Raw genomic sequence first — 23,429 nt, 5'->3', positions numbered from 1 at the left:
CACCATGAAAATTAAGCCTGAGCATCATTTCCCTTCTTGCATAAATAAACTGTCTGAAGCATATTAAAGTAGCTTCTGTTATCTTTGATCTCATAACTTCGTATGTATTATTCAAATATTTACTTTGAAATTTACATCCAAAACGGCAGAGAGATGATCACAAAGTGGGTTGAATTTTTTTTGCAAATGTAGTAATAACGTCTGTGTTATGTTTGTTAGAAACATGGCTACAGTGCTTTTCTTTAACATTTCTTATACTAATTTTCGCGATGATTGTAAATTTAATTAAACAAATCTTCTGGGGTTGGTGTTTTGATTGTTGCCAAGATTCAGATACCAGGAATTTTGGGCAGACATGTCATGGGAGCCATATGGCGTATGAGAACTGGAAATTTTTAATGAATCATGTGTGGAAGAGAAACATAAACAGTCCACCTCTACAGGAATCCAGAACCATATATAAAAGAATGGAATTTTTCCATAAAAGCTACAAGAAAGAAACGCAGCTTTCTTTTGCTTCATTGGCTCCTAATGATGTACATAGTGATAAACAGCCATAGACACTGGCAACCTAATTGTAAATGCTGTTCCTAGTTGAAATTTATAATTCCCAAAACTTTATTGTTATCTTAAAGGATAAAAGTTTCCCAGATTATGGAAACAAGTTGCAGCTATTTCCATATTTAAATATGGTGAAAGCTATGATGTGAAAACTATAAATCAGATTTTGTTCTCAATTTCTGAAAATAATCTATTATCCACAGGTATAGTTCTTAAAGTAAATAAATAGTGATTGTGTGAAAGTTCCATAAATATTGCCTTTGTTTCAGGTATTAAGATGCAGGGTTATTTGAACAAGAAGAGTGAGAAGAATAAAAAATGGAAGTCAATGTATTTCGTGCTTTTAGTAGATGGGACTGATACACATTTGTATTTTTATGACAATCCAAAGGTGAGTATTAATAAATCTTATTTTGTACAACACTAAAATATAATGGTAATAATGGTGAATTATGTGAATTATACTTCTATGTGAACAAAATTGGTTTGTGAGTATGTACTTTTGTTCTTCTTAATATAATTGGTATTTCAGTCAGACTGAGTTTCATTAGATTTTTTTTGTATTAAAAAAATTGTATCTGTTGTGTCATTGATTGAGTGCTTTCTGTAACTGAAGGAATCTAAATTTCGTCTGTTCTAGTTTACACAGTAGTCTTTGGCTGTGTATTTCTTCCATTCAACAATTATCATTTCAGTCTTTTCTTATCATGACATTGTTCTTGGTGGTTTAGTGATTACCATGCTACTAGGCATTGGATCTGAAGTCTGCAGATTCAAACAGCTGAGGGCAATGGATTTTAACCCAGATAGGAATGTGAAATTTTTTAAACCTATGCCAGCTAGCTTATCCTATGTTTATGAGAAATCACCAACGTTTGCACAAACAGGTCGTCTGCAACTAAATTTCAGAAGGATGGCCTTGAGTTCGATTCTTGCCGGTTACACTGACTAACATAATATCTAGGCTTATAACTATCAAAAGGAATGTTTCCAAACATAGTTTCCTAATATATGAAAGTTATCATAATTGTCTCCTCTATCATCCCTAAAGGTTTGTAACATAATCACTGGATTACTCTGTACTTTGGGATATATTATCTGTAGGTTGAGCGTATTCTGAATCTCAGCGCTGAGCAATCTGATAGCATCACTGTTTTCTGAATTTCAACGATGATGTCACTGATGCTCCACCAGTGTCGCACCAGTTCCATCAGCTTGCAGAGGTGGTGGCAGTCTCCATCAGTGAATCTGATTGGTTCTTGTATAGGGCGGGAATTAGCAGACGAATGACATCGTGCACTGTTGTGTCATGGTGGTGTGTTCTGCTGTATTGTTTGTAATGAGCACAACGTAAAAACAATATGTTAATGGCTTATGAGCGAACATGTCAACGGACCAGTTATTACTATTGGTTCAAGAAATAAATTGTTTATGCTCTCTTTTCTTTGAACGAGATGGCAGTACGGAAATTTCGCAAAATTTTGCTAGCGTAGCACAGACAACAACTTGTACAGCTGCCATGATGGCCATCGAACCTTCCAGCAGTTTTGTTCCTATTTCGCTGCAGCATGACATTGTTGTCCACTGGTCCAGTGAGATTCGGAATATGCTGATCCCCCCTAATGCTGTTATGACTTGTCTACACTTAACTTATTAGACCTTAAAACAGCCAAACAAATTACAGTACAACCTCTATCTTACGAACTTCTTTATAATGAAAAACCTCGTATTTCGAAGTGAATCTTCGATCCTGCCAAAATTATATGCATTATAAATGTACCTTTATTTCTATGAACTAACACTGTTTCGCCTCCATTATAACGAAACCTTTCATAGTAGCCGACACACTACTTATGCTTACGTGCTTACATGCACCATCGATAAAGACTAAGGAGGTGCACACTAACGTGAAGTTGATTCTTGACAATATAATATAACTACACTATAGTCCCGTCGCTCTAATTTCTGGCAGCCAATCACTTTGCAGGTCGGCTACATTTAAACATGTGCGTCTTGTGATCCACTGATGAAGATGTTAAGCATTTCCTAAGGCTGGATAAATACTTAATATAATCGCCCGCCATTTTGGCTCTTTCGTTGGCGTTTGCAGAAAGTACACGAGGACGTTATTTGCCGCTCAATTATTTGCTGAATCACAGTGTGTTTGATTCATTATCATAGGAGCTACGACATGATAATGTTTAACAGTGTGGCAAATAGATCCTTCGTCTGGTAACTCAGCAATGAAAGAACAAAAATGGCGAACGATACTACCTAACTAGACTTTATAGAGCCTTCACTTCCTAAGACGTAAGCAAAGAGGAGGAGTTACACCGGGAATAACAGCGTCGTGACTATATATGGGCACACATACACACATGTGCACTCTCTCACTCTATCTTTCTCTCTCTCTCTGTCTCTCTAAACAAGAAATGAAATGTCATTGGATTCTGGGCCTGCTATTAAACATCACATAATATAGCCGAATTTACAGTACCACATAAAATTTGACATATGTCCTGCCTTAAATTTCTTAACATTTCTCTTTCATTGTTACAGCGCACAAAACCAAAAGGATTGATTGATTTGAGTTGTGCATACCTTTACCAAGTTCACGACAGTGTATTTGATCGACCACACTGCTTCCAATTGGTGGAACGTGCTCTGCCATGCTTAGCAACCACTACCTACTTGTGTGCAAATACAGGCGATTCTGCACAGGACTGGATTGCTGCACTTAAACCACTTTGTGTTACACAGCAGACAAGGGCACCCAAAGTACAACGACTGCGTGAATTGCGATGTCTACAGCTACACGTTCTTGATGCACATAGGTAATACATATTGTCTTTCTTCATATATAAACAATTCAGGAAAAGTGTACTGGAACTCTTTACAAATGCTTCTCCTTACTGTAATGCCATTCATGTTTGCTGAGTTGTATACAGTGTTGGACAAATACTAGTACTGACCAAGACCACTGTCGTAGCTCAGTTGGCTAAGGCACTTGCCTACCGATCTGGAGCTGCGCTCGGGCACAGGCTGGATTCCCGCTTGGGCCGATTACCTAGTTGGGTTTTTTCCGAGGTTTTCCCCAACCGTAAGGCAAATGTCAGGTAATCTACGTCGAATCTTCGGCCTCATCTCGCCAAATACCATTTCACTATCACAATCCCATCGATGCTAAATAACCTCGTAATTGATACAGCATCGTTAAATAACCAAGTAAATTTAAAAAAAAAAGTACTGGCCAAAAGACCAAATTAATGCAATAGCTATGTAGACATGTTACGAAAGTGTCCACACCTGTGGAGTAATGGTCAGCGCGTCTGGCCGCGAAACCAGGTGGCCCAGGTTCGAAACCCAGTCGGGGCAAGTTACTTGGTTGAGGTTTTTTCCCGGGGTTTTCCCTCAACCCAATACGAGCAAATGCTGGGTAACTTTCGGTGCTGGACCTCGGATTCATTTCACTGGCATTATCACCTTCATATCATTCAGACGCTAAATAACCTGAGATGTTGATATAGCGTCGTAAAATAACCCAATAAAATGAAATGTTACGAAAGTGAGGTCTTCAACAATAAATTTTATGCTAAACTGGAGAATTCCCACGGCATCTTTGAACCGTGCCGTTACATGTAGCACCAAATTTAAGTAAATACACAATCTCGCCAACATAAGAACACGACGTTGGTGTGTGGCGTCGTTGGAGGGAGAAATTTGTTTCTTTTCTCTCTCTCTCTGCCTCCTTCGTTCTGAACATTTTTTATTAAATGTTAAGCAAAGGAACGCCATTTCGTAATTTTATTTAAGAAACAAGCCAAATAAATTATCTTTGCATCAAAAACGGATGCTCCCTGGACCAAATTATCGTATTTTATAATTGTTTGAATGCAACAGAAGCCAGAAGTCTTGCACTTGACTAATGCAGTGAATTATTTAAGAATATAATCGCGAATTTTACTACCACCATTTCGATTGTGTTTTGTTTGGCACGGCTCGGTACGGCCTGGTGACTAGTGGCCAGCGAGTACCGTCGACTATTGACATTGCTCTGCCGTGGGTATTATCCAGTTGTTCCAAATTATATTTCAGGCATTCATCATACTTGGCTGTTATTCTACCATTCTGTGATAATTTGCTGAATTGTGGATGTTCCTTTCAGATTGCCCTACAAATTGGTGCCAAACCCATTCTGCATAATTTCTCTGAATCAAGTCAAAGTTGCTCGGACAAAGGTCAAGACTGGTCCGGATCCTGTATGGGATGAAGAATTTGTGTTAGAGTAAGTAGATGTATATTTTTCATGGTTCGTTTGTTGTTTGTTTGCAGTGTGACTTTGATGTGTTTGAAGTGTTTGTTCCAAACATAGTTTAGAACAGTGTTTAGGAAATATTGATTTAACAAGTGAATTTCAGGTGATCCTAGTTGGTGGAAAAGCACCTTCAGTGGTGAGTGAAATGTCTTGAACTGTAAGTAGCAGTGTCCTGATTGAAGCTACGGCTTACACGTGATAATGTAGCAAATGCCTTTTTCATTTGTTGTAGTGATGTTCCTCCAGATGTGCTCACTTTCACAGTGACTGTTTATAATAAAGGCAAGCGATCAAAAGATACAGAAGTTGCTGAGCTGACCGTGGAGCTCAGCAGTTTAACTAATGGAGACGAGGTAAGACTCCAGAAATTGGTTATTTGTAGATAAATTGGAGGGTAATTACAACTCTACTTATTCTGAAATATTATTTCAGTTTATGAAAATTTATTGGTAAAATCCCTAACTGACCATTGTTACTGTATCTCGCTTGTACCTTTTTCAATCCCCTCACTGGATGGTACACCATATTTTCCTCAGTTACAGGTGAGTACAGATTTTCTTGAATAGTAAGATAATTAGTGAATTTCAGAGGTTTGACATTTAAAACCGTGAAATAAGAGTATTACATGAGTAGGACTGTTTCCAGAATGAAGACTGGTATACTCTATCTGGCATTACTCCAATTGGTGAATGGGGCTCTCTTCGACTAAGGACTCGTTACCTGCATGATCTTATAATGCCACAAGAAGAGTACTCTCCTATGCAACAGCTTGTACTTGATCCCTCTTTAGAAGTGGTTCGAGCTCTAGCTGATATCTGCCACCTTGATCGTGTCCCTCTAGCAAACTCCTTACTACGGATATTCAGGTGTGAATTTGTTGTTATATTAATTATTTGGTTTCCTTGTAATTTTATTTTAGAAGTTTTGTAGGTTCACTAGTTTCTTTCTGGGCATGATTCAAACTTTTTTTTTTTGTTTGATCACTTATATGTACAGTGAAATGTCAGTGTAATGACAATTAACAAAATATTATTTGTGCGAGATCATGCGTATTTGGTTGGTTTCCGCACAAAACCAATCCGCGGAAAGTCTAAAATTCCACATTCAGTATTCCCAACCTAACTTACTCACTTACTTACAAATGGCTTTTAAGGAACCCGAAGGTTCATTGCCGCCCTCACATAAGCCCGCCATTGGTCCCTATCCTGTGCAAGATTAATCCAGTCTCTATCATCATATCCCACCTCCCTCAAATCCATTTTAATATTATCCTCCCATCTACGTCTCGGCCTCCCCAAAGGTCTTTCCCTCCGGACTCCCAACTAACACTCTATATGCATTTCTGAATTCGCCCATACGTGCTACATGCCCTGCCCATCTCAAACGTCTGGATTTAATGTTCCTAATTATGTCAGGTGAAGAATACAATGCGTGCAGTTTATTCCCAATCTAACGCACATCACAATTTCCCTCTTCTTACCGCTTAAGTGACATATTGATTTTACTGCTTTAGGCTTTTAACATATTATTTTTAGAGACGTTCAGTATAGTAATAATTATAAATTGGAAACTTACCACTGCAATTTCACCTAAATTGCACTGTTAATTATTGTTTTTAAATATTTGCAAAAATTAAGTAAACTCTACAACTCCACTAAAGTTACTGCATTCGTGATGCAAGTAACATTAAGGAACCGTGAAAAAATCAACAAGATTCCAGACTCATCATAGACTGGGGGAAAAAAAGGACAGACGTATATCACGGCCTGCTGGAGTATAGTAAACACAGAAAACATTTTAAAGCAACAATGTTGAAGATAGATATTTTTGTTTTGCAAATTTGCCGTCATTGAACAGAAAGCAAGATGGAGATTTCATTGCAACTAATTAGAAATTCCTCTTTCAGGTATGTAATAAACGATCTTCGCACAAAATAATGTACGATACACGAGCGGTATATTTTCTTTCAATTCTCGGAAATTGAAAAAGCGAAACGTAGTTGAGCTTTTTCAGACTTTTCCTCGAACATGAAAACTTCAACATACTGCTCTTGTAACGCATATTACTATTATGTTGAAATCTTGTTTAGCCTCAACATTGAAATAATGGAACATTTGAGGAGCGTATTAATGTTATAATCACAGAAGATCCACAGAAATAATCATATATTAAGTTTTTTCTTCTCTGTTTGTCTTCTAAATATTTCAACTTACTTTCCATTTGGTTGTTTGACCTCTGGAGAGTTTCCATCTTCTTGTGGATTTCCTCAATGCTTGCTTCTAGGTTTACTACTGATTTACTATATCCTTCAGTATTCGCCATTATTACACTGTTACGCAATGTCATGGGTCAGTGTCGTTACTATAGTTTGACAACTTCAAGTGAAACCCCGTAAAACACGCCAACTTCTGGAATCTCTCTCTTTCTTTCTTCTCTCTCCCTCGCTCCTCGTCATTCAGTCACCAATCACCACGTAAATATCTGAGAGGGTGTGTGTGGGCATCGCGACCAATAGAAGAACCACTCTCCAGTATTACCACAATAACGGATTCTTCATTTTTGTCTCGACTGTCGGCTAGGAAGGTTCCATTATGCTAGCATTGCAGGCAACTAGTCAACCTTTTAATGCTTTTGTTAGCAGGTTTGACAAACTGTGAGTGGACCTGCAAGTACATAGTGCATAGTGCTATCTGCCTTCCCCCCGTACTTTCTCACTTGCTCCTCCCCAAGACAGCCAGCGCTCACATAGTAACTCGGTCAGGGTTTCAGTTCGATTTGTCAATCTATACATTGTTTCCTCACTGCTGGAGCTCCTTTAGGGGGAATATACAGATTTGCACACTAAGAAATTAGGAAAATGCAAAATTTTTTTCTCAGCAACTAATGACTCTTTCACCTTGTAATTTGACATGCTCAGTATTCACTGCTTCTGCAGTTGTAGACTGTTTTCAGATTTACTAAATGTTTCACCATTGTGAGTAATTATTATCATAACAAAAAGTGGCCGCTTTTGTGCACTGATGTGCCGTTTTTATGATAATGTCCACAAATATGAATATTTCTGAGCCATTCTTTTTTCTATTTATTCCTGAATGTCAAATGAACAGTATGAACTACAATCTTTGAAACATCTACGAGGCTGATGCCTCGTGCTTAAATTACACGAGCGCAATGAAGATCACGCTCACAAGTACCATACGTAATTTTATCCATGACCATAACGAAAAATTATGTTTTATAAAAGAAAATATGTTGAAAATAAGTCCTCAAATAATCACATATCATGGCATGGATTTTAGAATCGATACGTGTACTAGGTAGGTTGTGATGTAGGAGGCCATGATTAGTGAAGAATGGTATCTAAGGCGTTGGATAAATAACAAATTATAATTAATTATATAATTTTAATATATATTTTTTAATTTAAACGTGTATTTTCGTCTTTTTGAAGTTTCAGGGATTATTTAGAAGTGTTCACGGGACTAATGTGATTAAAATAATTTCACATTTTACTTCTGTAAACTTAAGAGGAATATTAAAAAGTGATTAATCATCATGTCTGTTTAGCTCAGTTGACTAACGCGTGTTGTTATAAAATCCTATAAACCCAACTTCGCAGGTTCAAGTCTCCTCGCCTCCCAAAAGGTAAATTGTAAATTATTACAAATTAAAAAAAAAAATACATATTAGATACGGATGCAATGCACAAATTACGACGTAGTAGAAAAAGAAAAGAGAAGGAGATTGAGTGTATGTATATTTAAGAAATCGTAATAAAGAAGTAGAGGTAGTGACATCTAGTAACTAATATATTAATTTCTTGAGTAATAGTTCAATGGAAAAGTAACCGTGTATACCGGGTACAAGAAAAATACTAATGAACTGTGAGGTAAAGTCTTTATCTCACTAGTGGAATAAAGTAATGTTGAATAAAAGCCTACTTTACAAACGCAAAAGTATTAAGTAAAGGCATGCTTTTCGTTAGGGTCATGGATAAATATATTTTTTTTTAATTATGAGAAGTTAAATTTTTTATGTTTTAGATAAAAAAATGTTTAAAATGAACTGTAAATGTTATAGCAATAATTATAGTTCATCTCGTTCACAAGTGTGAAAGATAGTTGCATGCAAAATTTTACTGGAATATCTTAAAAACTTGCCGAGTTATTACAAAAATGGTTTTAAAAAATACAAGTTACAGGAAATGAGCATTAAATATACCTTATGTGTGTAGAGCTAAAGAAGTACATGCTCGCACGTTTATGGTCATATCTACTAAAAATATTGTATATACCGTAAAAATTCCTTCACCGACATAATAGTACATTATGCAACGAGCCTATAATGATAGTAATTAAGACGCGAGTATGCTTGTTTATGAAACGAGCGCAAACGAGTTTCATAATTTTCATACGAGCGTCTTAATTACCAATATAGGCAAGTTTCATACGACTTTTTATGCTCGACCATATTTCTAACTTGAAATTATTCAGAAGTATTCATTTTATTCGTATCTGACTGAAGATCGGAAGTGACCTTGTGCATAGCTCGTAAATTGTGAGATGTGCGCAGACGCGAAAGTATTGATTTTTTCCGAGGAACAATAATGTCATTGACCTTGATGTAATCTAGAGAATAACATGAACTAATTTTGATATAACCTGGAAATTGATTTAGAATTGAAAAACGAGGTGACAAATTGAATTTATTTGAATATTATTTACAATTGACGCTAATTATTATAGTAACAGAACATAACCTTCTGTGACAGTATTGGATTTCCAGCCTTCGTGACGTTTCCCTCGTCTTTCGATTGCATATCCGAGAATAATCGAAAACCTAAACTTTAATGAATAGGTGTACTTTAATGACATGCATTAAAGGACTGCTACCAGGTGTATAATTACTACATTTCGGCATGGTCGAGCATAAAGATAAATATCCAACCTTTATATGAAAAACACATCTACATTGTTCTGCTGCTTGCTGTGAACTGAGAGCAGCCATATATTGATGTTAGAGATGTAAAGTGTGAAAATTTATAATAATGAAAGCCCAAACATACCGAGTGCATGTAATAAGACAGTAAAACAGAAAGAATAAATTCACTATCATGCAAAATGCGATTATCTGGAATTTGATTAGAACTTTTCTGATTTTCTTCATTAAATATTTTCTTTGTAATTATTACGTTGGCAGTAATTACTACATTGTTAGATTTTTCCCCATGTTGGATTTATTTCTAAAAACATATGATTTAACATCATTCAGGGAATGGTGCTGAAACCTGTCCTACAGTTCCCATTTTCGATGACATACATATTGAAAATTGCCTAGCAGTTCACAGGAACTATCTGTTTATGGATCACCAATATGTGTCATCTGCATCACTGAGGATTCTATCATGAACAAGATCACCTGCAGAGATATATAGGAACTTAAGTCATAACTGTTACTGTATTGGGAAGCAAGAAAATGAATGAAGAACATTCTGGTGACTGGGAATTAGAACCTGGAGGTTCATTGCCACCCTCACATAAGCCACCATCGGTTCCTATCCTGAGCAAGATTAATCTATACCCTAGCATCATATTCCATCTCCCTCAAATCCATTTTAATATTATCCTTCCATCTATGTCTCGGCCTCCCCAAAGGTCTTTTTCCCTCAGGTCTTCCAACTAACACTCTATATGCATTTCTGGATTTACCAATATGTGCTACAAGCTCTGCCCATCTCGAACGTCTGGATTTAATGTTCTTAATTATGTCAGGTGAAGGATACAATGTGTGCAGTTCTGCATTGTGTAACTTTCTCCATTCTACTGTAACTTTATCCCTCTTAGCCCCAAATATTTTCCTAAGCACACTTACCTCTGTTCCTCTCTCAAAGTGAGAGTCCAAGTTTCACAACCAGTAGTACTAATACTACTAACACTAATACTAATTCTACTAATACCACTTACCTCCACTACTGCTGCTGCTACTGCCATTGCTCACCACTGTTACCAGAAACTAATATTCCAAAGATGTCTTCAGTAAGTTGTTCTATGGAATGTAAGATTCGCCATTTATTTATTTATTTGTTTGCTTATTTATTTATTTATTTATTTATTTATTTACTTACTTACTTACTTACTTTACCTGTCTGTCTGTCTGTCCGTCCGTCCGTCCGTCCATCCATCCATCCATCCATCCATCCATCTGTTCGTCTGTCTGTCTATCTATCTATAATCTATCTGTCTGTCCGTCCATCCATCCATCCATCCATCCACACCTACCCACCCGCTCACCTACCAACCAACCACCCAACCCAGTATAACAGAATATCATTGGCTTACTTTTAAAACCTCGCAACTGCTTATTCTTTTTATACTCCAGCATAACAACTGTTATGCATTTGTCACTTGTTATTTATAAAATATAGAAAAAAACATTTCCAGACTTATGAGGTGTTATCATACACAGATTTAGACATTCAGTAAAAATTGGACTTTAGGGGCCATATTCATAGACATTCTTAGCGCAGGCTTCCGGTGGATGATCAGCGAACTAACATTTTTCGTATTCATAAACCAGTGGTAGCGATATGATATGAATCCTGTACAAGTAATCAGTCGGTAGCCGGGGCTAGTTTAGCATGCTTGTAGCGCAGGCTAGCGAAATGTCTATGCATAGCACCCAAGAGGTTTTAAAAGTAAGCCAATGATACAGTTTACGCATTTTGTTCTGTTACAGCTGTTATGTTACAACTGTCACATTTTTCATATTAGGTTTAATTTCTGTTCAAATTTAAATAACAAACAAAAATAATTCTGAAGTTTTGGTAGTTCCAGTACTTGTCGTGGATATTTCACTGTATCATTGATGTTTTGTAATTGCATGGATGTGTATTTCGTATCAGTTGTGCTTTACAGTGCGAACTTTTTATGCATGATTTAGTAATTCCATTGCTTTATTTTTAGAACAAAAATTACTCTCAGTTGTTTTTTTACTTACAGCATTACAATAGAAGTTTATGTGCTTTACAGTGATAAAAGTTTTATCATTTTTTAAGTAATTTCATTGTTATATAATGTTATAATGAATATATGTCAAGTTGTTGACATTTCATAATAGGAACCTTCTTGAGCAACATATTTATACTAAACTAGGCTATAGTAAGCCAGAGTTTATTTCTGAAGGAAAAAGTAAATGTTGCCAAATCTTACTTACAGATGACGTGTTAGTGTGCAAGTTGAAGTTGATTTCACCAACAGTGGTTTGAAAGTTTGGTTACAACTTTAAACATATTGATATAAATAGTGAACTTACATGATGGGTATACAGACATGAACATACACACAATATGCTGGGAGTGGGAGTGAGAATACAGGGCAACTCAAACTGAAGGACTGGCAGTCTGCCATCTCTTGGCACAGTCTGGCAATCAGATCTCCAGTTCTTTCAGATAAAATTTTTGCCATTTCACAGCACTACAGTTTGGCAAGTGGTCTTTCACCTATGTAGTGAATTATGTATTTAAAGAAATGGAAGGAATCTTGCCTGAAAAGGGTGCAAATAGCCATAGTAGCTGACGTGCCCTCTTTATACCCCATTTTGAGCAATTATTCTGAAATTCAGTTAAGATTATCTCCATTTTGTTGAATAAATAATTCACTACTTACACGAAAGAGCTCTTACCAGACTGTAGTGCCATGAAATGACAAGAATGTTATCCTTGAGAGCTGACTATCTTCTTGCCAGACTGTAGTGCTAAGATTCAGCAGAAGTGCCGGTCCCTTAAGTTTGATTCACTCTGTGTATGGGCTATTCCATATGAAATCGATCAGTAAAAAACCTCGTATTTTTTTAATACTCTAATTTTTTCCCTATCTATACAAGGTGCTGAGGACAGTGCATTTTCAAAAATATACTACCGAAAGTCAAACGGTTTTCGTACTATTGAGCGACAAATTTAGCGTATTTTATAAAAACAAGCCTCTTTCAGCACTCATAACTCTGGAACCATTTACTGCAGAACATTGAATGGGAGCTTATTTTGAAGCTGACATTTGGTAGGTTATGTTAAGAAGTAATACTTATTTTTATTGTATATAGAGAGACAGATAATCTGATTTTACTTAGTTTTAGGCTTTTTGCCCATTTGTAAAAATGTAAAGAATATTGAGAAAAAACCTTGCATTATTAAGAGGGATTCGGCATTGTTTGCTTAGTGGCTTGGCATTAAGTTTCGAGGGTATTAAATAAAGTATTTTCACACACCTGGACTTGAATGGCACAGTACCGCATGCACTGGCCGAGAACTGAAGATAAGTGAGCGTTGGGCGTCATTTTACTCCTGTGTTTATGAAAACTTGTGACAAAGCTAGCCCAGCTATGTGCTACTAGACGAAACATCACGTGTTTATGTCTCCTGGCCTTGCTTCCCTCGGCTAGGTCCTGCCTCACAGTCAGCTGGTTAGTTCACGCGCATACTATTTATTTTCTTTATTTGATATTTTCAATACTTTCATATCAACATACCATCTGTAAAAAATATGTGTTTATTTGTACTTTCAATGCGGAATCTAACCATATATTTTAAAAATATTTTTTCGTGGGCAGAGGCATCTTAGTGAGGAAAAATCTAAATTTCTCCATTTCCATAAAAAGTAAGAAAAACTGTTTACATGTCAATATAAACTTTAATTTCTCAGCATCAAAATAAACCATGATTTTGTTCATTGGGTGAAAGGGTTTCAGAGCCACAACAGTTTAAAGTTGTTAATTTTATGAAAATACGATAAATTTAAATATTTTTAATTTAAACACTATGAAGTTCTGATGCCTCAAACTTTGCACAAAGCATTGTATCACAGTTCTCTACGTACAAAAAAAGTTTAATTGTATTTAAAAATTGCAAGGTCAATTTTCTCTATATTTTGGTCGATTTGATCTGGAATAGCCCATATATGTCAAGGTGTTGTGTATAGCAGAGTAAACAACTTTTAATATAGTAAGGCAAAATATCACCTTTTCGAGAAACAAGCTTGCAGCAAAATTAAGCCAATGCTGCTTTGTTATAATAATTTCAGTTTCAAAGTTCCAAATTATAATATTTTATTTAGATCAGTCATAGACTTTTTGACATTGTCAATATTAAAATTGAGCAAAAGAGAATTCAATGAAACTTCATAAGGCATTTATGAGGTCTGGATATGACATTTAAATAGTGATACATATAATGTTTCTTAATTAAAATGTTTTCTCTTATATTGTAGGTATGAGCGCAAAGAGGCAGATTTGCTCAAATCTCTGAATGAGGCTGAGATTGAGAAGGAAGAAGAGACATCAACACTATTTCGAGCAGCATCACTTACAACTACACTTATGGACCTATACATGAAATCTGTGTGCACAGGCTTCCTGCATTCAGCTATACAAGACACAATCCTCAAGTTGTTAGAGGCTAAGCAATCTTGTGAGGTAATTGCCCAAGTTTGTCCAGCTATCTTAACTGTACAAAAATAACAATTGTCTCCATGATTTGTGGGTTTCCTCCATATCATAGGGATACCAAAGGGCAATGACTTTATCTATTTTTCCAACTCCTCAGCTCTTCTACACAACTACGACACACTTTCTGAGGACACCATGATTTGTTCTGATCTCCTAACTTGATGTCAGAGTTTTCAAAATAAGCGTTTTTTTATGAAAACTGTTACATTCTTTCTTTGTTTTAACTAATGTATTTGACCCACATATATAACAAAATAAGTTTGAATCAATTAGACAACCACCTTTCAATATTTCTGTGAAACAGTACTATTATTTTGTACCCTCAAGGTAAAGTGAGAACTACTGACATACTTCACTTTAACACAATAATGAATAAAACAAGATAGAACGTCCAATTTTAAAATAACTTTTAAAGGAAAGTAGGTTATCTCCAGGGCTGGGCATTTATGGAGATCGCGAAAATCATGACATAATAGATAAAGAATAGATTTTTACTAATCTTTACGATTTAAGTAATCTACGATTTAGATTTAATCTAAATTTAACAGAAGAAATACCGGTACTGAAATCAGAAGTAAGCACTGAAATAATGAAACAATTGTCTTTAGAGACAATATTAGGTACCCTCCACAAAACTGGCTTCATTTATACACCGACGGATCCTTGATCTCCAGAGAACAAGGTGCCAGTGCAGGTGTTACGTGCTGTCTCTTCTCATTTTATAGATCTCTTGGATATGGAACAACAAGTTTTGATGGAGAAATCGTTGCAATAAGTGAAAGTCTCAGGAATCTTCTATTTCACATCAATAAATTTAAGAATGCAGTTATATTGTCAGATTCTAAAGCAGCTATTCCATCAATAGTCTCTAAACACACACCTTCATCTCAAACAGCAGAAATAACTAAAATGCTCTCTCAATTAATATCACTCAATAAAAGAATTGTATTCCAATGGATACCATCCCATTGTGGAATCCTGGGAAACGAGAATGCGGATGCTTTATCAAAGAAGGACAGCACTGCTACTTACAGACCTGTTACTAAATCTACATATTACTCTGTGAAAATATTTATTAAATCTACATTCTTAGACTTCAACAAACAAAATTTGATAGCACAATCCAAAGGGAAAAAATGGAACTCTCTGCATCATAATCCACAGTTAATTCCCGATTTACCACGAAAATCGTGTGTAGCTGCATTTAGATTGGCAACAGACCATGATTGTTTGGCCAAACACCTGCATAGAATTGGAATATATCAGTCCCCTAACTGCCCCTTGTGCAACTCAAACCAAGAAATGGATTCGGAACACCTCAAAATCTGTGCTTCAGTGGCTAGCCATGATAATATCTTTGAAAAATATTGGAGTGCAAGAGGTCAAATGACTTTATTGACAAATGCCTGGCATTAGAAAACAACAACAACGATTTAAGTGATGCTGATTAATAATATGCGAATAAAACAATCGCGACAAATCGCGAAATAGAGTTCTAATAGAGAAATATTAACACATTCGCGAATTATTATTTTTGCATTCTTTTATAGCGAATTTCATATTCTGAATTTTTTCTTCTTCTCACTTGAATTTGTTATATATCCAAGTAGGCTACATTGCATGGTATTCCAGGTGTTCTGATTACATTAGTGAACTCAAAAGACGGAGAATTCAATATTTCACTAATAATTTGAAAGTGTTAATTTGAAGGCTGCAAGTTTTTTTCGTCTTTAACGAATGTTTGTTAAATACAGTCTCAATCCAACAGATATTGTCTATTGGCCATACCGCACCTTTACCAGAATCCAATGAACATTTAATGTTAATTATTTGGAAAGTAATATTCATACTGAGTTAATACTCCAATTCCAAAATAATTGTATTTTCCAAAATTTTCATTAATCTCCACCAAGAGTACAAATCAATCTCCAACAATCTCTGCCAACACCAATATTAAAAAACACAAATGATAAAATTAATCTCCATAAATACCTGTCCCTGGTTATCTCTGAAAGGTTTTAAATGTGTAGTCTTATATATAGGCTGGATTACACCCTCATAAATTTGTATATGTGACCCTCTGTCATTTTAGCTCCCTGATGGTTTGTTTCCTTAGCAAGCTCTTAAAAGAGTAAACATTTCCTTCAAGAAAACTTTATGATCTGAAAACGCTTGAAATATCAACTTCTGTTTATGGATGATATTGGGTGGTTACAGTTAAGAATCCTTAAGAATATATAATGGATGTCTTACCCGCAGTTAATTTTAAGCTACTAATGGACGGAAATAGTAAGACTAGGCTTTACTCAATTAGAAGAAAGCATACGAGTATTTTGAGTAATGAAGTTGAAATTATAAACGGTCATATCTTTCAAATAATTTTTTTACCAAACATCAAACTCTGAGAAATAGTAATGATACACTATACTATGAAAAATCTTAGAAACATAAAATTTTGAATTAAGAAAAATATTGACGAGGTACACGAAAACGGATTTCATTTTTGCAATTGGCGTGAAATTCTGATTCAGAAACGCCATTTTTTTTTCCAAACCTATGCAGACCTTTATAATACTTTCACTTTCATATTGCAGAATTAGTTTTATGGACGTTTTATATGTTGTGTTCAGAGCACCCTCACTTATTTCTTTCTAGCCATTCTTTTCAGGGTGGAGAGGCTTTGTCGTGCTTTTTCAGTAATCATATCAATCTGGTTCTTTCATGTTAGCTTTTCGTCACAAAATACTCCTAGATATTTGTAAGTTTTGTTCTTTGCAATGTTTTTGTTTTGGAATTTATTATTTCGAGTGTATGATGGCATAGTGTGAAAATTTAATATTTTGTTTCCTTTATTTTGATTGTGATATTGTTCCTTTTCCATACATCATACAATGACAAAATTTCATCAATCTCGCAGATCCACCTCTGGCCTATTCAGCAACAGGCTAGAAACTTGTTCTGGATTATGCACAGCTTCTTGTAAGGCACATATGAATAGACAGATCTAAATTTATTGCAGTTAATGTAGGCCGTGGCGTCGCGGTCTAAGGCATCCCGTCTAAGACTCGCGTTACGGAATGCGTGCTGGTTCGAGTCCTCATGGGGGAAGAAATTTTCTCATGAAATTTCGGCCAGTGTATGGGACCGGTGCCCACCCAGCATCGTGATGCATTTGGGGAGCTACGATAGGTAGCGAAATCGGTTGCGAATACCGGCTATAATGGCTGGGGGATCATCATGCTTACCACACGATACCTCCATTCTGGTTGGATGATCGTCCACCTCTGCTTCGGCATGTGGGCGTGAGGCCAGCAGCCAGCTGGTCGGTCTAGGCCCTTCACGGGCTGTAGCGCCACGGATTATTATTTAATGTAGGTGTGTACTTAAATTAGACTGAGAGTTGGTTTAAAATGTTGAACACCATTGTAATTCTTTTCCTCTTCAAATATTTGGCTTTGGGGCCTGTTGTAGTTGTAACAAAGGATTTTCATAGTGTTTTTAATGAATGGTCTATAGACCTCCTTGCTTGTGGATGGAGTTGAGTATGACTTGAAATTCTACTGGGGATTATTCTTTGAAAATGGCTAGTCGAATTAATCATGAGAAGTACAACTCAGAACTGCTTGAATCTTGTTTTTTTCCCCACAGTATTTTAATTTAATTTTAAGTCCCATGTTTTCTTAAACTTCAATTCAAATCATTTTCAGAGTTGTTTTGTAGTATGTCCCGCGCCGTGGCGTCGCGGTCTAAGGCATCCTGCCTAGGACTCGCGTTACAGAATGCGCGCTGGTTCGAGTCCTCATGGGGGAAGAAATTTTCTCATGAAATTTCGGCCAGTATATGGGACCGGTGCCCACCCAGCATCGTGATGCACTTGGGGAGCTACGATAGGTAGCAAAATCCGGTTGCGAATACCAGCTATAACGACTGGGGGGATCATCGTGCTAACCACACGATACCTCCATTCTGGTTGGATGATCGTCCACCTCTGCTTAGGCATGTGAGCGTGAGGCCAACAGCCGGCTGATCGGTCTAGGCCCTTCACGGGCTGTAGCGCCACGGATTGTTTGTCTTGTAGTATTTCTGACTAAAGAGAAAAAACTGTTCAGTGTTCAAGTGTTACTGTGATAACGTTAATATATATGATTTTTTTTTTTTTTCGTTGTCAGTTGAATCCAACAAAGATGGAGTCTCCAGATGATGCATGTGCCAATGCAGAGTTCTTACTCCAGATTCTAGATGAAGTCACTTTATCAATATTTATGTCAGCAGAGGCCTGTCCAAAGTACGTATGAGGAGCAATAAGTATATTTTATTTGTATAGAAGAATATAATGTCTTTGTAATAAGAACAAGAAATTAGAATTCCAGTGTAATATATTGGTCCTGACTAGTAATTGAAGTGTACATATACAGAGCGAGTCAAACCTAAGGTACCAGTATTCTTACCAGGCCACAGGGTTGCTTTTTGTCAGGCAGCATGGTGGGTTTTGCCAGGTATATCCTAAGCCTGGTCCAGGTCACAGTGCCTAGGTTTTCTTTGTTGCTCACACTAAGCCGCTGGCACTTTACATTTGTGTGCTTGTGTGTGTATGCATGCAAAAATTAAATCCAAGTGATCAGTAGCACACGTAATTTTCTCGTTGGATGTTAGAATCAACTCAACGGAATCAGTGATCCAATGCTGTTTATTTTCTGTGATGCAGCTTGGTCTCGCCTAAGTGCTATGCGAATGCTCAGAATACTTGTCATTGAGATACTGAAAATCTATATTTTTCTCCTTAAGTCCCACTACATGATCAAAGAGTGGAAATATGGTGTGCAGTGAATGTATGAAGAATAATTTGCCTCATATATATACCGTAATTACTCGCGTAATTTTCGCACCCCGATTTTTAAACATTAATTTTGGATTTTATTTTTTTCCCCGCGTAATTTTTGCATCCAAATGTTTAAATTCCTATTTAAATTTTCTTTTTACTTTCATTTTAACCGGTCACTTAAAATGGGAAAGTATGATGACACCACCACTGTGCACCCTACAGCTTGCTGTCCTTGATCAGCTGTAACAAAGGGTTTATTTGTTGCAAAGGTCATCAAATACCAGTTGGCATCAGGTTTGTTCCTTTTCGCAACCTGATTGGTTCTCCTAAAGGGTGGGAAATTAGCAGAAGAATGGGATCTGTTCCTATTTTGATGCAGTGTGATGTCAGTGATGACACCTCAGTCTGATGACACAGTACTTTCACATTCCAGAATCAACATTTCTCCACTGGCTGCAAAAGGGTATCTGTCGGATACAGGGGGGAGAGCCATTAATCCTTCCCATTGAAGGCTTTAAGGAACCAACCTGGACAAATACCCAATGTCCCATCCCTACCTTCCCGTGGTGCAGCTGTTAGAAAGCATAATTTTACAAGCTGAACTAAAGGGAGGGGCTACTCATCAATTAGCACTGGTCAGCTTGATGAGTTAATGACTGAATTTGGTATAATTTTCCTGTATTCAATACCTAATTCCCTCTTTATCCTTTCCTATCTAGTCCTCTGACTGAACTCTTACTTTCTTCGACCCCGACGGCATTAGAGCATTCGAGGCCTAGGGGTTCATTTCCCTTTCCTTCCTCCTCTTTCTACTTTTCTGTTCCTAATGCTGACCTGCTATGGCACTAAAATCGTCCTCCAGTGGCTTAAGAAGGAAAAGCTGGTGATCAACAAGATCTCCCAGCTAGGTCCCATGGACCCGTCGACCAACAGCAGGTGTGGTCCTCCAAACATTCTGGGGGTTGTGTGTGAATGAAGTAGCCATCAAAATGTTAAAATATGGTGTTCACTTAAATCGGCTACAACTTGCCATTTTCACCCTCAAAATATGTGCTTCAGTGGCTGGCCATGATAATATCTTTGAAAAATATGAAGTGCAAGAGGTCAAATGACTTTATTGTCAAACGCCTGGCATTAGAAAACAACAACAACATTTCTCCACTGCTTAGTAAAGGTGTTGAGTACTGGTGACGAGAATAATTTAACTGTACAAAATGAAATATAACAGTTACACAGTCAGCTCTAAAGAGTTAGTGTAATTGTGTATGTGGAAGAAAATGGAAATCGTGCTGCTGAAAGGAAATCTGGTGTTTCTGAAGCACATGTGCGATACTGGCGAAAACAGGACTCGCTAATAGCTGCAAAAAGTTGTTGTCATCATGTCATATTATTTTGTATTTCCTCGCGTAATTTATGCACCCCTACTTCAGAACGGATTTTTCCCCCCCAAAAAAGTGCAAAAAATACGCGAGTGAATACGATATGTACATAAAACAAATAATTTGGAGCATTATGTGAACATTTTAAGTCCATTGTCACAACTCGTCATGAAGCAAGAAAAAAATGTTCGCATTCTTTCCAGCAAGATGGCACAACATACATATCAGTGCATTCACCCTTTGTGAAATTCTTTACAACAGAATAATAAGTAGTTGTCTATCAGCTACTCAATCTCTATCTAGATTTGTTGGCATGTGACTTTTAGTTGTGGGATACCCTCAAACAAAAAGCGTATGAAAACAACCTGTGTCCTCTGGTAGTCCTCAAGAATGAAATAACATGGCCATTTTAGTGAGGATGAGCTCCAGTGAGTACTCCTGAACCTCATACGTCACTGTAACATATATAAGACATACTGGAGTATATTTTGAACAGTTTTTCTGAAATTCAGGTAACATTCTCTTCATTTCCTTAAATAAATAATTCACTAGTTATGAAAAAGATCACTTGCCCAGCCTGTACAGGAATGTCTGGCCCTTAGGTTTGACTAGTTCTTAAGTAAAGCCAGCAAGCTGTTACTGCTATTGATGTGTGCATTATAATATGAGTCATTCCATATCAAATCAACACAGGCATCAACCTGATTGATCCTCTTGGGTAGTCATGAAACTTTGCAGATTTAAAGATTTAGCTGTTTTATTTAATTCATTGAACTTCTGTGCAGTTTTTGTTCGGAAATATAAAAGTTTGTTTTTGCAGGACTGTAAGGTATATATGTGGCTGCCTACAACGCACAGTAATGGGGAAGTGGCCACACGAACGACTTGTGAGGACTCGAGTTGTCAGTGGTTTCATATTTCTGAGGCTGTTATGTCCTGCAATCCTTAATCCACGGCAGTTTAATTTAATATCAGGTAAATTTGTTTTTTAAAGTACTTAAGAGACAGCTTGTTTATAGACATACGTTCACACTAAGGAATTTGCACCTGGGACATGTATCGAGCACAAATATCAGATACTTGTTACTGGATACATATGCCTGGCACAAATATTCACATTCAGAGCACAAGTCGTAGGAAAAACATTAATACTATGGCCACAGATGCTGAACTCTTGTTTTTGACTGTTGTAAGTGTATATTTAATGAAGAGAAAAGAAAGAAAAGGTATATAGATGGTAAATCTTCAACTTAAAGAAATAAAATGTAATCAGAGTGATTATAAATTCTGTTATGAAGGATTTAACAATTTTGTTAGAGTTATGAGTCCATAAAACAAGTTATCAAAAGGAAAATTAACAGCAATTATCACACTAATTCTCCAAGTGAACATCAAAATTCAAGATGGAACAATTTACTACAAGATTTAAAATCCATTCCTGATCTACCACGAAAATATGCTGTGGCCATGTTCAGACTGATTACTGATCATGACTGTCTTACAAAACATCTACATCGAATCGGCTTATTGTACTCTACTAAATGTTTAATGTGCAATAAAGAAGATGCCATGGACATGGAGCATCTAAAAATCTGTGAATCTCTGGAAAATTTTATGGACCTTAAATCTAAATATTGGGAAGCAAGAAGGAGAATGACTTTCCTTGCGTTTTTTTTTAAAGTGCTACAGTAAAGCGCTTCATGCCTTTGCTGTAGCAAAATGAGGGTCGAAAAAAAACGTAAGTAGGTCAACTGACTGCAAAATGGTGGACAATTAATATTGGCTTCTATTACTGCAGTAATAAATTTAACCCTAAAAGAACCGAACATGTTAAATAATTTCGACTTCCATGATAATGACATGGAATTATTATTACTAGACGATTTTGACAATAATAAACATTGCAAAAGACCAAAACACACATTCTGCCATGATGGATCGTGCAGCAAACTCGTAAAGCGAAGTTTTGATTTGCTGCACGCTTGCTACAGCGACGGTGAAGCAAATGTAATAAAAGAACGGTCTTGCTGCAGCGCTTTACGTCTTGCTTTAAAAAAAAAACGCACGGTTTACTGTTAAATATTGAGCATTAGACATACACACAATTTTGTTAGAATGTCAGCAGCAGAATTTGAGACATTGCTAATATGATAGAACCATACATTACATTACATTACATTACATTACATGGTGCTACATTACATTACATGGCCATTAATACCTGCAGAGCAGCTTGCTGTGTCTTTCTGATAGGTGTTGGTGATTCATATAGATCCTTAATGTGCCTTAGGATGTGAATACAGGAATGTGAAGGGCTGCAGGACCAAATGGTTGAGCGACAATAAATCATACCATAGTCAGTTCCCGTAAAAATTGGAACTTGAGCTTGTGGATTTTATTTTCCATTTCATTTTCATTGGCATTAAATAATACCCCTAGTTCTATGAAATTGTCGCCTTACAGTTGTGTGTTCTTGTATTCAGTGCAAATAGAGTCCCAGTAACATCTCTTACTGCGAAATGCAATTAGTTTTATTGCATTGTCTTTCAACTATTTTATTCCTCACGCACTTGAAAACACTGTAAACAATGACAATAAACAAAAGAATCATTATGCGTGCAAGACAAGAAGAATGTCCATGCACACTCAGGTAGAACTTCAGGAAATGTGCATTGTACATTACTTTCGAAGCAGTTTCAAGGCACATGTCCATGGCAAGGTTTTCAAGTGAATATCTGAGCGCAGATACTAGAGGTAAATTTCAAGTATCTGTGACTTGTGTTGATATACATATTTTGTACCCATGCACCGAGGCACAAGTCTGGCTATAAATTCCTCAGTGTGAATATAGCAT

The 23,429-nt window shown here is 36.5% G+C and overlaps 1 protein-coding gene across 1 annotated transcript in view; it reads left to right on the top strand.

Moving 5' to 3' along the window:
* Window positions 1-23,429, top strand: part of vap (RAS p21 protein activator vap) — a 55,859-nt gene that overhangs the window by 22,469 nt on the left and 9,961 nt on the right. The window contains exons 7-14 of the mRNA XM_069836845.1: window positions 831-952; window positions 3,121-3,395; window positions 4,727-4,846; window positions 5,109-5,229; window positions 5,522-5,742; window positions 14,137-14,341; window positions 18,544-18,659; window positions 21,396-21,550. Of these exons, the coding sequence (XP_069692946.1) occupies window positions 831-952; window positions 3,121-3,395; window positions 4,727-4,846; window positions 5,109-5,229; window positions 5,522-5,742; window positions 14,137-14,341; window positions 18,544-18,659; window positions 21,396-21,550 (1,335 nt within the window). The remainder of the gene's footprint in view (window positions 1-830; window positions 953-3,120; window positions 3,396-4,726; window positions 4,847-5,108; window positions 5,230-5,521; window positions 5,743-14,136; window positions 14,342-18,543; window positions 18,660-21,395; window positions 21,551-23,429) is intronic.

This window comes from Periplaneta americana, chromosome 1 (genome assembly GCF_040183065.1).
Source record: "Periplaneta americana isolate PAMFEO1 chromosome 1, P.americana_PAMFEO1_priV1, whole genome shotgun sequence".
In the NCBI taxonomy this organism is placed as follows: domain Eukaryota; kingdom Metazoa; phylum Arthropoda; class Insecta; order Blattodea; family Blattidae; genus Periplaneta; species Periplaneta americana.
Note: the sequence above shows the minus strand (reverse complement) of the source record. Positions and strands in the feature narration are given on the sequence as shown.